Below are 13,631 nucleotides of genomic sequence, written 5' to 3' on the forward strand. Positions count from 1 at the left end.
GCGAGGCAGGATAGTGCTGCATATGCGGGTCTGAAATAGTGTTGACTTTAAGTGAGTTGCTACAACGGACATCTGAGGAAAGGATAGTGACTTGAATTTAGGACAGTGGCCTCAAGGATGCTGGGTGGTAGAACAGGCTGCTGTAAACGGGACAGACATCAGGGACTTGGGAAGGGCTCTAAGGAAGATAATTGTGAAAAAAAAAACAAAACAAAAAAACCCCCAAAACAAACAAGCAAACAAAAAACAAACGGAAAAGGCTGCAGAGATTTTGAAAATAGGAATCAACAGGGCTGGATTTTCCCCCTTTGGACAGGGTCTCCGAGTGGCCTGGAAAGTGCTTTGCAAACCAGGCTGGACTTGAACTCACCAGAGACCTGCCTGTCTGCCTCCCCCAGTGCTGAGCTTTAAGGCGTGTCCCAAAGCCTGGCCCAGGAGTTTTAGAACAGTTAAATGAGGGATGCTGTAGAAGACTCGGGATCTTGTCTCACCCATGACCACATCTACTCCTACCTAGGTGGGGTCACCTTCTCCTTTCTGTTTAAGGCAGGATTGGGTTTTATATATATATATATCTCAAGCAGGACTCGAGAACTTGCAATCCCCTTGCCTCTGCTGAGATTCTCTATGTGCTCCCTCACATTAATTTTTTAAAGACTCAACGAGAAGGCCCATCCCCTTTTCCTCATTTGACATTCCAAACTATTTCTTTCATGAAAGGGTTAAGGAGAGGTAGCAGCTGACCTACATCCTGCTTTCTCACTGGTAACCTTCAAAACTCACCGTGTTTACCTTCCTCCGTCTACTGGCCTTACCTCCTATTGGTTTACCAATCATTTGCAAGACCCACCTCCCCTTCCCTTCTTGGAAACGTAGACCACTCTGGTGAGTCTCCACTGCGCAAGTGCCCCTACTCTTCTTTCATTGGTTACTCTGGGCACTGCTCCTGCCCTTTCCTTCTCATGCTCTCTTTTCATTGGCTATTTTCCCCAATTCAATTTTCTTGTAGTTCTGCCTATCTATTGGTTCCTTCAAACTTCATTTCTCGCATGCTTCCTGTCTACCGCATCCGCCCATTTGTCACTCACCAGATTACATCTGATTGGAGAAGGAGGTGGGCGCACCCTGTTGGCCGTAACCTTGCTGCCCGTAGTCGCCCTGAGGCCCGTAGCCACCGCCACCACCGCTGGCTGGCTGCCCGTAATCGGGTTGATAACCACCCTGAGGCCCGTAGGAGTCCTGGGGCCCATAGCCTCCGGGGCCCTGCCCGTAGCCCGCATCGCCGTAGGCATCGCCAGGTGCTGGTTGCTTTTCCGGGGCGCCTGGGGGTGCGCGCATGAATGGGGCGGCCCAGCCTGTCTCTTTGAACACGAACCATAGGTTGCCAACCCAGAGCACCAGGTTCAGGAAGCCAAACACCTGCAGGGAGACATGACCAACGCTGTTGTCTCTTACCTGTTGTCTTGACAGTCCCAGGGACTTTGGGGTTGAGTGAACAGGGGTGGGCATTTTTAGGGCATAAATTCGTCGGCCTCTGTGACTATCAGCGTACGGAAAAACTTGGGAATGGAGCAGTTTGTCAGGATTTAGATTCCCATTGATGTTGAACTTATATCAGTGTATACATGTACAGTATTTGATCCTGATGGTCCTCGTCTGTAGTCCTAGGGAGTTGGAGGCAGTGTGATTAATTCAAGGCTAGTTTTATTGTTGTTGTTTTTTGGTTTTTGCTACAGGGTCTCTCTGTTAAGCCCTGGTTGTCTGGAACTCAGTCTGTAGACGAGGTTGGCTTGGGGCTTGTCTCTGCCTCCACTGCCCAGAAATTCAAGTCTTGCTTTAAGTTCTTATTTTGAGGCTAGCCTGTGCTACATGAAAGTCAGCCTCAACTCATTTTTAGGGTTGGGTGTGGTAGTACAGTCTTCATTCCAGCACCCGGGAGGCATAGGCAAGCAGAGCTCTGTGAGTTCGAGGCCAGCCTGATTTGCATAGTGAGCACCAGTACAGCCATGGACACATAAGTAGACCCTGTCTAAACCAACCAACCAACCAAACAAAATACCCCCCCCCAAAAAACCAAACTAAATCCCCTAATTTAAAAAATATATTTGAGTACATACTTACTAAGTATACATGTTTATACATGTACAAAATATAGTACATTTAAATTTATAAAATATATAAATTACATTTTAAAGAAATAGATATCACTAATTGGTGCACATATAAACATGTATATACAACTCAGCACATAGATGCATATGTATAAAACTTAGACATGTACATATATAACATTTTTGGTTGTTTTTTGAGACAGGGTCTTTTTACATTCCAGATCTTGGCTGTCCTGGAACTCCTTATGTAGATGAGGCTGGCCTCAAATTCACAGAAATCTACATGCCTCTGCTTCTCAAGTGTTTTTTGTGGACGTTGAGACAAGCTTTTACTATGTAGCTTGGCAGCCATGGACCTCAATGTGTAGACCAGGCTAGCCTGTGCCTACCAAGTGATAGGATTAAAGAATTCTAGAAATTGAACTCCCATCCTCAGGAAGAGCAAGAAATGCTTTTAACCACCCTCTAGCCCCTCTTTTTCTTTTAATTTTTAATTGTTCTTTTTTTGCTTTGTTTGTTTTTGAGACAGGGTTTTGCCATTTATCCAAGGATGAATGAATGTAGGTCAGTTTGGCTTTAAATTAGCCCTGGGGCTAGAACAATGGCTCAGAGATTAGGATCCAGGTTTGATGCCCAGCAACCACATGGTGGCCCACAGACACCTGTAATTCCAGTTTCAGGATAACCAGCACCCTTTCTTAACCTCCACAGGCACCAAGAATGCAAGTGACACTCATATACATAAAATAAATAAAATATTTTAAAAAGTAATCTTTTGAGTGTTAGGTTTACAGGCATATATTAATGTCCTTGGCTCTAAGTATATACTTTTTTTTTTAAGACAGGGTCTCACTCTGCAGCCCTGGTTGACCTCAAACTCTCTTTGTACATTAGGCTGGCCTCAAACTCTCAGAGATCCACCTGCCTCCGCTCCCAAATGCTGGGATTAAAAGCATGTGCTACCATGTGCCCAGCTAAGTATATACTATTAAAAAACAATTTAAAAATTACAAATAAATATGGAGCATATATGAAATATTTAAAAACAAAATTCTATATGCCATTTGCTATATGTCACACCCTCTTCTGCGCACCTTTCTTGGTTTCCTTAATGTTTCAGGTTTGAGCTGGTGATCTACAGAGCAAGTTCCAGAACAGCTAGGGCTACACAGGGAAACCCTGTGTCAGAAAACCAAAACAAGAGCTGGAGAGATGGCCCAGGGGTTAAGAGCCCTGACTGCTCTTCCAGAGGTCCTGAGTTCAAATCCCAGCAACCACATGGTGGCTCACAATCATCTGTAATGGGATCTGATGCCCTCTTCTGGTGTGTCTGAAGACAGCTACCGTGTACTTATAATAAACAAACAAACAAAATTATTAAAAAAGAAAATCAAAATAAATAAAAAGTTAAAATAAATAAATAAAATAAAATCCATGTTTAAACAGAAAGTAAGACCTACATTTTATTCTGTTTGTTTTGGCACAGTCTCAAAATGTTGCCCAGGCTGGCCCAGAACTCCCTGGGCTTATGTGACCCAAGTGCTAGCACTACAGGCCTATGCCACCACACGTGGGCTGATACCTCCATCTTATTTTGTGTTTTAAAAGACCTTTACATTTTGGTTTATGTGTGTAAGACTTTTGCCCACATGCATGCATACGTATCACCTGCATACCCATAAATCCCCTCGGAGAATTATGGATGTTAAGAACTGAACGTGGGTACTCTTCGTGAACAGCAAATGCTGTCCCTTCCTGCCACCAACCCTAGATAGGGTGTAGCCTTGGCTGTCCTGGAAATATCTCTGTAGACTAGGCTGGTCTCCAACTCTGAACTGCCTCTGCCTCCTGAGTGCTGGAACTAAAAGTGTGTACCACCACCACCTGGCTGAGCAGCAAGTGCTCTTAACTTCTGGGCCACATCTCTAGCCTTTGTTATGTCCATTTTAAAGCCAAGTTCAGACAGGCTAAATTATCCAAGATTATACATTCGGCAAGTGGCAGGAAAAATGAAGAGTTCAAATCTTAGCATCTGTAATATTGATATAGGATGTAATCTTGTGTTGAGCTTTTCTTCCAAACCGTTTTGTGTGTTGTGACTTGGGTGAATACTCATGAGGAGTAGTCCCTATCACCAGCCTTTAGTTCTCATGCTCAAAATGATCCCGGAGAGAGGCTTGTTCCTTGTGGTAGGTCACAGAGTTTGCCAAGTGACAGGACCTATGTCCAGATTGTTTCTAGCCACTAGAGGGCGGCCAAGTAGGAAAACATTTCCAGATCGTGTTCTTTGGCATTTAAGGAAATAAAATTCTAAAAGGTTCCTGAATTTCAGGAGCTTTGGCATAACTGGACTGGGTCCAGTTTTCCCCGCCTAATCCGAAAGACTTCATGTTCCTGTACTAGGGACAGATAGTATGTGGTTATAATTGTTCAACCTTCTTTTGTTGTGTGCCTCCTCCTGGGAGCCCCCCTGGATCTCCCAACTCTCTTCCCATTCTCTGTCTCCACCACTTCCCGTGCCAGACTGTGTCTCCCAGCTTTTCTCTTCCAGCCCAGCCAGCTTCCCAGGGCTTACCACTGAGGTGTTGAGTCCTGAAGTCACAGGGTCCCTCAGTTCCTTGCATGTGTTCCCTGTCTGGCGGCACATAGGCATCTCCTTGATAATGTTCTCTGGGTCCGTGGCCATCTTCACATCGGATAGGCCTTTGGCCCAGGCGGATGAGCTAACTAGCCACATGAAAGCGAACACTGCTGTGGCCAGAAAGTCCTAGGCAGGGGTGAGGAAGATGTTACCGTGAATGCACTGCTTCATGCTGAGTCCTGAGCCCCGTCTTTGTGGGAAGGGGGTCCTCTAGAAGAGGCTCGTCTCTTTTCTGCCTTTGCAGCTCTGAAACTCACACTGTTTTCACCTGAAGGTCTCAGCTTGAGTTTCGTACATGTCTATGCTACAGAGGGAGTATGCTAGTGAGGCGTGGGCGCCGATGTTGAGGGAGGAACTAACTCCGTGGGGTGTTTCTGAATCTGAGAGAAGTGTCTAACCACTTTTATTTGCATGTGGGAATATGTGTCATTCGATGTCTGGGATGAGGGTGTGGGAACCTCTCTGTGTAGGACTCAGTGTCTGTGTGGCAGGGTGACATGCTTGACTGTCATAGTGAACCTCGGTGCTCCTTTTGATCTAGTCTGTGTGGATGTGTGAGAGATGGTTTGGTTAGGTATGTGGGCCAGTCTGGTGTTCTGTGTGGGCTGTGAGTATGCCCCCATGAGTCTATGACACCCAGTGTGGATGGAGTCTTGGAGACAGCAGCCTCAGCAGTGTTGGGCTGCTTGGGTCTGGGCCTGTCTAGGACTCTGTTTGGCCTGGGAGCCAAATGAGCCGGACCCCTGCGGCCTCATGGACTTGGTCATGGCATGGCAATCAGTTGTGGGGACTCACCATCATAGGCCCTTTGTTGTTCTCCCGGTACTTGTTCTGCAGGAAGATGTAGGTGGCCAGGGCCCCCATGGAGTAGAGGAAGGCAAACACAGCCACGGTGACAAAGAATTCAGCCGAGGAGGAGTAGTCCCCAACTAGGAAGATCTTGGTGGTGCCCCCTTTGACGCAGGAGGGTGCATCAAAGTACACTTGGTGCAGCCTGCAGAGAGAGGTGTCCAGGTGGGGCCCAGGCTCCCAGAATCCCTTTCTCACCTTCCTGGCCAAGGGTATCCCAGACTGTTTTGAGGTCCCAGGAAGAGGAGGAAATGACCATTCACAGAGCACTTGCAATGTACCATTGATTGCTGAAAGCATCCTGGTAAGATCTGTGGCATTCATCCCTCACTGGGTGGTGCCCTCTCCCTCACTGCAGCCTCTGAATTCATCGTAGAATGTGACATGTATCTCTCTACCTTAGGGCCTTTGCACTGGCTGATCTCTTTAACAGGAACATTCTTCCCTTACGGTTTCTCAGCCTTTTGGCTAAGATCACGAGTGGGTTTGCTCTTCCTTAAGATAGCTTTCATGCCTTATTCTTTCAGCCCCTTCCAACTCTGCTTAACTATCAGCTTCTCATTAAAGGCCTCCTGCACTTCGATGTAAAGAAAACATTGCTGATGATTACAACTTGTACCTTATTCATGTGTGCATGAGTGTGCACGTGTGTGTAGGCGCACATATGTTGGTATGTATGCAGTTGCACAAACTTGTGACAGCCAGAGTTCAACCTCATGTCTTGCTCCTCAGGTGCCACCCCCCTTTGGAAAGAGGGTCTCCCTCTGGTTTAGAACTTGCCAATTACCCTGAGCTGACCGGCATAGATTCTAGCATGAGCCACCATGTCGGGCTTTGCTTAATTGGGTTCTGGGCTTCAAGTTCAAGTCCTCACATTTGTAACGCAAATACTTTACTGACAAAGCTATCTTCTCAGCCCTGGGTTTTGTTTTTTTAACCTTGCTCCCCCCCATACCTATGAGGGGGTTGACCTTATTCCTCTTTTTTTTTTTTTCTTTTTCTGATAGAACCCAAGGATCTGGAACCATGCTGACACCTATTAGCTCCTCAAACAGTGTTTTTGGGGTGAAATGCACAGAGATGGGAACAGGTTCAGAGAAGTGCATTTGCTTGCATGAAGTCATGCATGCAGTAGAGAAAGGACAGAACTTCTGTATGAATCCTGTCTCCTCCTAAACCATGTTGACTATTTTCTATGTCCTGCTTTATGTACTTGAGAGAGAAAACAAATGCATGTTTGGCAGAGAAGCCAAACAGCTACAAAATAGGAAAAGACAGAAGGGTAGAAGGGATCTTGGAACAGGATGTGTGAGGGACAGTCTGGAAAGACATTGGCCTTCCTTTCCTGTGCTGTGATGGGGGGCTTATGTGTAGGCGGAGTGGAAATGGCCTGGGGAGCCATAGCGCTGGGCTCAGGTTGGAGACAGGATCCTGTGACTGAGCAAATAGAATTGGTGTCCTTGTATAGCAGTGGTCCTGAGCATGGAAGGTCCTATGGGGAGTTCACAGAGGGCTTTGCGTGTGTGTGTGTGTGTGTGTGTGTGTGTGTGTGTGTGTGTGTGTCTGTCTGTCTGTCTGTCTGTGTTTCTCCTCCTCCTCCAAAGTACTGGGGGTAGAACCCAGGGCATGCTAGACAAGTGCTTTGCCACTGAGCCATACCCTCAGTCTCCAAACTCTTTCCTCCCTGGCTTGTTTGAATCTGGATACCCCTGTGCTCCTCCATCATTTCCTGTTTCTATTACTGCTCAGGGCCGGAGCTTCCCTCTCCCTAGTGTGGGACACTTTGGGTTTCCATTTATCCTTGGTGTTCCCCAACGCCTACCTTCCAATTTTTCCCCTAAATCTGAATTTTTATATTTAACGAGCTTATGCCGAGCACTTCTTGTGTCCCAGACACTGTACTGAATGCTTTACAAGTATCAGCTTAGTGGCAGTGTTCTATCACCTGTAGGGCATCAGTATTTACTCTGTTTACAGATGAGGATGTCAAGAGCCTAACTGTTATATGGTTTAGTTCAATAGTCAAGAAAAGTTTAGTGAAACCATTGGTCTGTATCCCAGTCTGCCTCCCCATCCTTAGGAGACAGTAGCTCTTTCAGCTTGTCCTTACTCATGTACACCTAGTACCTAGCATAGTGCCTGGTACACGGTGGGGACGCGGTAAATATCAGGAATGTCTAATTTGGCCCCATGATTTCCCACATCTAGTATTTATCTGCATTTGCAGTTATCCTCTCTGTTCTGACGTAGAGCTATGAGGATAGGGAATTTGGTCTGTTTGAGAAGTAAATGATGTTAACTAAAACGTATTTTTTAAACTGCATTCTATGTATTTGGTGTGTGCATACCTGTGTGTATGCAGTGCATGTGTGTTATGTAGGTGCATGTGTGTCACCGCTCATGTGTGGAGGTCAGGGAAGTCTGTTCTTTGTGCCACATGCGACACAGGGATCAAACTCAGGTTGTCAGGCTCAGTGGCAAGTGCCCTTATCTGCTGAGCACCCCCTTAGTTTGAGATAGGATCTCACTTTATATCCAAAGGTGGCCCGGAAGTCATCACAATTTTTCTGGTATAGCCTCTCAAGTTCTGGGATTACAAAAATTTTCCACCATGCCCAGGCAGGGACTGGCATTAACTGAGCATTTACTGCTTTGAGGTGTACACACAGGTAATGATGCCTTTGCATGCCCCGCTCCCGGAACCGAGGGTCTTGCTGTGCAAGCTCTCTACCACTGACTACAGCCCCAGCGCCGTCATTTACTTATGAAACTTACTAATTTCCTGTTCTCTATTACTCCCCTTGGCCAGAATATAGCCAGAGAGGATGACACCCTGTGACTAGCTTGCACACCAGCTGTCACAGAAAGCTAGGGCGGTACCAGTTACACAGCAAGTGTTCGGTGCACGGGTGGTGATCCCAGTGGCTGTGGCCTCAAAGGTCTCAGGATATCAGGGCAGGGGCACACCTGAAGGGGTACTCAAATTCGACTTCGATGTTGAGGGCACTCTCCGTCTTGTTGGCACACTCCACGCTCAGCCGAAGCTCTCCGCTGTAGCTGCCGCACGTAGCAAAGGCGAAGATGGCAAAGACCTTGGGTAGCGGGGAGGTGGATGGCTGTAATGAGCCTGTATGCGTGGGGGAGGGAGTGCCCTCCTCTGGACAGATTGAGGGGGGCAGCACAGACAGTAGCAGATGGAGAGGTCCCCACCCCCACTCCCCTAATCAGGGCTCATCGGGTCCTAGCACAAGCTGATTACAGGGGTGTGGCTGTTTCTCTTTCCCTGTGTCTCTCTGCTTTTACCTCTAGGTGCTTTGGCTTCTCCTTCCCTTCCCTCCCCCCTTCTTTCCTTTCTTCTTTCCCTTCCCCTTTCTCTCATCCTCATTGTATCTCTGTCTCAGTATCTCTCTGTGTCTTTTATGCATGTTCTTTCCTCTCTCGTACACATACACACACTTTCCCCCATTAATCTTCTCTCCCTCTCCCTCACCTCCCCCCTCCCCTGCCCCGTGAGCGGCTGTCTCTGCACGACTGTTTCTTGCTCTGCTTGTCTGTTCTTCTCTGTCTCTCACAAGGTCTCTATGGCTCCCTTGTGCCTTACGTCTCTTGCCTTCTGCTTTCTCTTTTGAGAGCCTCTACATCTGTGTGCACTCTTTCTCTACCCTACACATTTCCCTGCTCCGTGAACAGCTCCCCGGCTCGCATCTCTTTTGCTCAGCACTGCCATTGCTGCCATTCCCTGCCTCTCAGACTCTGTCTCCTTCGCCCTCTCTGGTTTTTTCTGCTTTTACATTTCACTTTCAGCAGGAGGCTTCAGGCTCCACCTCCCATCCCTTCTTCCTTTAGTTCAACAGAGGAGGTAGGACGTCACAATCTGTCACTTCACAACAGGGTACCCTCGGCTTGATGTGACGTCATAGCCTTCTGTTCCCTGTCCTTAAATCCCTGGGACCTTACTCTGGAGCCCAATTCCCTCATGTCCTTCCACTCCTGTAATTCCACCCCGCCAGTTCAGTAAGACTCCTCCTGTCTCACCCCTCTGCTTTTCCGGACCCCATCATCACCATCTCCTCTAGTATCATCCCCCCCCCCACAACCCCGGACCACACTCACCCACTGCAGCACCTTCACGAAGCCAAGGGGCTCCTTGACCACCCGGAACTGACCCCCAGCCACCAGCTGAGGAGAAAAACAGTGGGGAGGGGGAAGGGGTGTGGGGAATAGGAATGGAGGTGAGGGGCCAGGCTGCTAGGCAATGATCCCTGGAGATAGGACATGTGACCCTCCGGGAGTGGGTGACATATGGAGAAGGAGTGAGGAGGAGAAAAAACGACACATTGGGGAAGGAGTAAACATCAGGGTCTCAGCAAATCCCCTAGGGTTCAGGAGTGGTGAAGTGTGAGGTGATGAGTCACATGGCAGAGGAGGTTGGGGCTAGAAAATAGATGGGGGTCCAGACTAGTTAGCGAAGGAAGGTCTGAACTGCTTAAAGGTGAGTCAGATAGGAGAAAAGGTTGAGTGGAAGAAGATGGGGTTCATTAGAGTGGGGGAGGGGGCACCAAGTGCTGAAGGTGAGTCACAACAGCAGAGGGGAGAGGTCTGCAGTGGTAAAGGTGAGTCAGATGAAGGTGGTTGCGTCTGAGGAGATGGGGAGGGGTCGCTACCAGTTAGGGAGGAAGCCAATTTCGAGGTGACGAAGAAGAGGGAGATGGCGGAGGTGATCTCTTAAGGTGGGAGAGAGCTGGGGCATGGGTTTACTGGACATGCGCTGGGAACGAGGAGGCTGGGGGGTTTTGGAGAGGCAAAATTGGATCATCCCCCTCCAGATCTGCTCCGGGGGTGAAAGGGTGGTCATCTACCGGGGTGCATTCTTTTTGGGAGAGGCGGGCGCCAACCCTCCCCCACCCCGCCCCCACACCTTCTGTCGCTCTATTTCCTAGCTCATCTGCAGCCCCCCAAGTCTTTTTTCATTCTCCCCTCCCTTCCTCTACCCCTTTGCCCTCTTCCTAGACCCGAGTCCCCGTTTCTCCCCCTCCAGGTCCACAGTTCTTTTGGGGCATCTGGAGGTCCCCTCTGCGGCAGTGAGGACAGCTCTCGCTGCGGCAAAGAGCGCACTCCTTTTCTTCACCTCCCTCCTTCCATTTGCCTGCTGCAGACCCCTGGCCCCAGACCCAGCCCCAAGCCCAGCTCCAGCCCCAGAGACCGTATCTCTGTCCTCGCCACCACCTCTCAGAGTCCAAGGGCTAAAGCCACCCAGGTTTCCGCAAGCGCCGGGCTCTGTCCACGGTGCTGGAGAGCGTACCTGATTCACCACGTCCATGTCTGCCAGCAGCAGCATCAGCAATGCGGGGGGCGGAAGGTGCCTGGTAGCAAGGGCGGGCGCGGGGAGCGGCGGGGGCGGCGCGCGATCGTCGGAACAGCCCAGTCGGTGGCAGCCCCGCCCCTAGCACCCTGTCTATCTTTTGCGCGAGCGCCTGCGCATCATAGCTCCCCCCCCCCCGCCTCACCCCTCGCCCGCCCCAGCTAGCCTGCGGCCATTCCACCCGGGAGGCTAGAGGCTGTGGGTTTCAGAGAGAAGGGTCCTTTCCAGAAAACAGGTAGCTCTGGGGTTAGGAGGACCGCTCAGTCTACAGGATGATATTTTGCCAAGCCAAATGCTGTTTGTTAAGTGTGTTCGCTCATTTAATCCCCATGTAGCAGTGACTATTAGTCCTGTTTTTACAGATGCGGAAAATGAGTCTCCAGAGAGATTAAGTGACTTGCACAAGGTCACACAGCTAGGTAATGGCAGTGTTCAGAATCTTTGCAGTTTAAACATCTCCACGGTTTAAAGACAGTTCAAGGCCTAGAGGGTTCCTTTTGGAAAACTTGCATTTTAATCACATCCAAACTCTAACCGTTTCATATTTTTGTCTCTTCTTGGTCAACTTATTGCCTACTATATCTTTTACCTTCTGTTTATTCTTTGGGCCTCTTTTGAAAATACATGTATTTATTGTGTGATAGCTCCCTCTTTAACAATACATTTATTTAGCATAGAGAGAGGGAGGGAGGGGAGGGGCAATATGATATAGGCGTGGGGGTGAGAGGACAACTTGCCGGAGTACCACAGTACATTCTCTCTTCTCACCGTGTGGGCACTACCTTCTCTTAACTTTCTTTTATGACACTAAAACTAGGTTCATCAAGCTCACTGATGATTGTCATGTTACAAAACCCAAGGGATAAAATACAGTTGAGGTTAAGATCACCATTTTATACACCTCTGTTGCTTGAATTCGGAAACATTTGGCTGAATACTATTTATTTTTGAGAAAGGGCTTTATATAGCCCAAGGCTGGCAATGACCTTCACAGACAGCTGAGGATGACCTTGTCCTCAGCTTGTCCTTTTTCCTCCACTGCTCAGATGCTAGAATGTTATCTCTGCATCATGTTAGCTCTGGCCTTTTCCCCTCTGAGATAGGGTTTATCTCTGTAGCCCCGGATGTCCTGGAACTACCTCTGTAGAGTAGGCTGGACTTAAATTCATAGAGATTCTCCTGCCTCTGGCTCCCGAGTGCTGGGACTAAAGGTGTGCACCACCACTGTCTAGCTAGCTCTGGCTTTTATAACTTTCTTTACATTTAATTATTTACCGTGCCTATGTGTGGGAGCACAAGTAGAAGTCAGAAGACAGCTTTTGGGAGTGAGTTCTTTCACCATGTTGGTCCTGAGGATCCAATCATGTCTTCAGGCTTGGCAATCATTTTTACCTTCTGAGCCATCTCCCTAGCCCCTATTTATTTTGTTTGTTTTTGAGACAGGGTTTCTCTGTGTAGCCCTGGCTGCCCTGTAACTCACTCTGTACATCATGCTGGCCTTGAGTTTATAGAGATCTGCCTGCCTTTGCCTCCAGAGTGCCAGGATTAAAGGCATGTGCCACCATGCCTAACTCCTATATTTATTTTAAAAACACAAGCATATAATAGATATTTCCCTGTTGTTTGAGTTTTAGCTCTTGGTTGTTTGAATCTCATTTCTAATATTTACACCTGTTTGTTCTTGGATATGGAAAATGTTTTAAACTATTATGTGTATGACTGTACCGATTACAAAATATAATTACCATGTGATGGTGGTGCATGCTTTTGATCCTAGCACTCAGGAGGCAGAGGCAGATGTATTCTCTGTGAGTTTGAGGCCAGCCTGGTCTACAGAGTGAGGTCCAGGACTGCCAAGGCTATACACAGAGAAGCCCTGTCTCAAGAAACAAAAAACAACCAACCAAACAAACAAAAAACCCCCCAAATACCAAAAAAAAAAAACCCAAGAAAAAAAAACAAAAAAACAAAAACAGTGCACTTAGCACAAGGTTCATTTTACCATTTCCCCCTTTAATTTCCCTGGCTAAGGTAACCATCCTTTCTGCTAATTTTAACATCTCTGGTCCCTTCCCCTCCATTCTGTTTTCAGCACACCACCAGAGCATCTATTTAAAACACACAGTTAACTGTGTCACTACCTTATTCAATGCCTTATAATGGTTCCCCGTGCATTTAGAGCCTCACATTCAGAACTGCATGGTCTGACCCCCAACCTTAGTTTTCAGGTGTCTCTATGCTTTCCCCCTTAAGTTGCTCTTTCACCAGACATTAGCCCAGCTACTCCAAGCCTATGTTTCAAGGCTCTGTGTAACTGACTGTTTCGAGTCTCAGTGTTTGACTGTGGCTCCCTCAAATTTCCTGGTTTGGTTGACTCAAAAGATATAAATAACAACTGTCTGTCTCAAGAATGAGGATGGGTCTACTTCAAACGCTCCCCAGTGGTGCTCCCATTTGGTACCATTTGCTGTACTACCTTCAATTCATGTGGAGTGGAACTGACTCCCACTTTGGACAAATCTTGTCATATGTCTAAGTTACCTTAGTTTGCTCTGAGGGAAACCAGCAAGGTGCCTGGTACACACTAAATGCCCGACACACATTCCTTGAATGAATGAGACCCCAAAGGTGTGTGTGTGTGTGTGGGGGGCTCAGAACAGGTTTCATG

At 47.9% G+C, this 13,631-nt stretch overlaps 1 protein-coding gene across 1 annotated transcript; it reads right to left on the reverse strand.

The window, feature by feature from the left end:
• Window positions 1-1,092: 1,092 nt before the first annotated feature.
• SYP (synaptophysin) lies at window positions 1,093-10,939 on the reverse strand (the record flags this gene model as incomplete). The annotated part of the gene is made up of 6 exons (XM_080909934.1): window positions 1,093-1,419; window positions 4,687-4,878; window positions 5,548-5,746; window positions 8,569-8,693; window positions 9,715-9,780; window positions 10,904-10,939. 6 exons carry the CDS (start codon window positions 10,937-10,939, stop codon window positions 1,093-1,095), a joined length of 945 nt encoding a protein of 314 aa, XP_080766060.1.
• Between the last annotated feature and the right edge of the window lie 2,692 nt (window positions 10,940-13,631).

Source organism: Micromys minutus (genome assembly GCF_963924665.1).
Source record: "Micromys minutus genome assembly, chromosome: X".
Taxonomy (NCBI): Eukaryota; Metazoa; Chordata; class Mammalia; order Rodentia; family Muridae; genus Micromys; species Micromys minutus.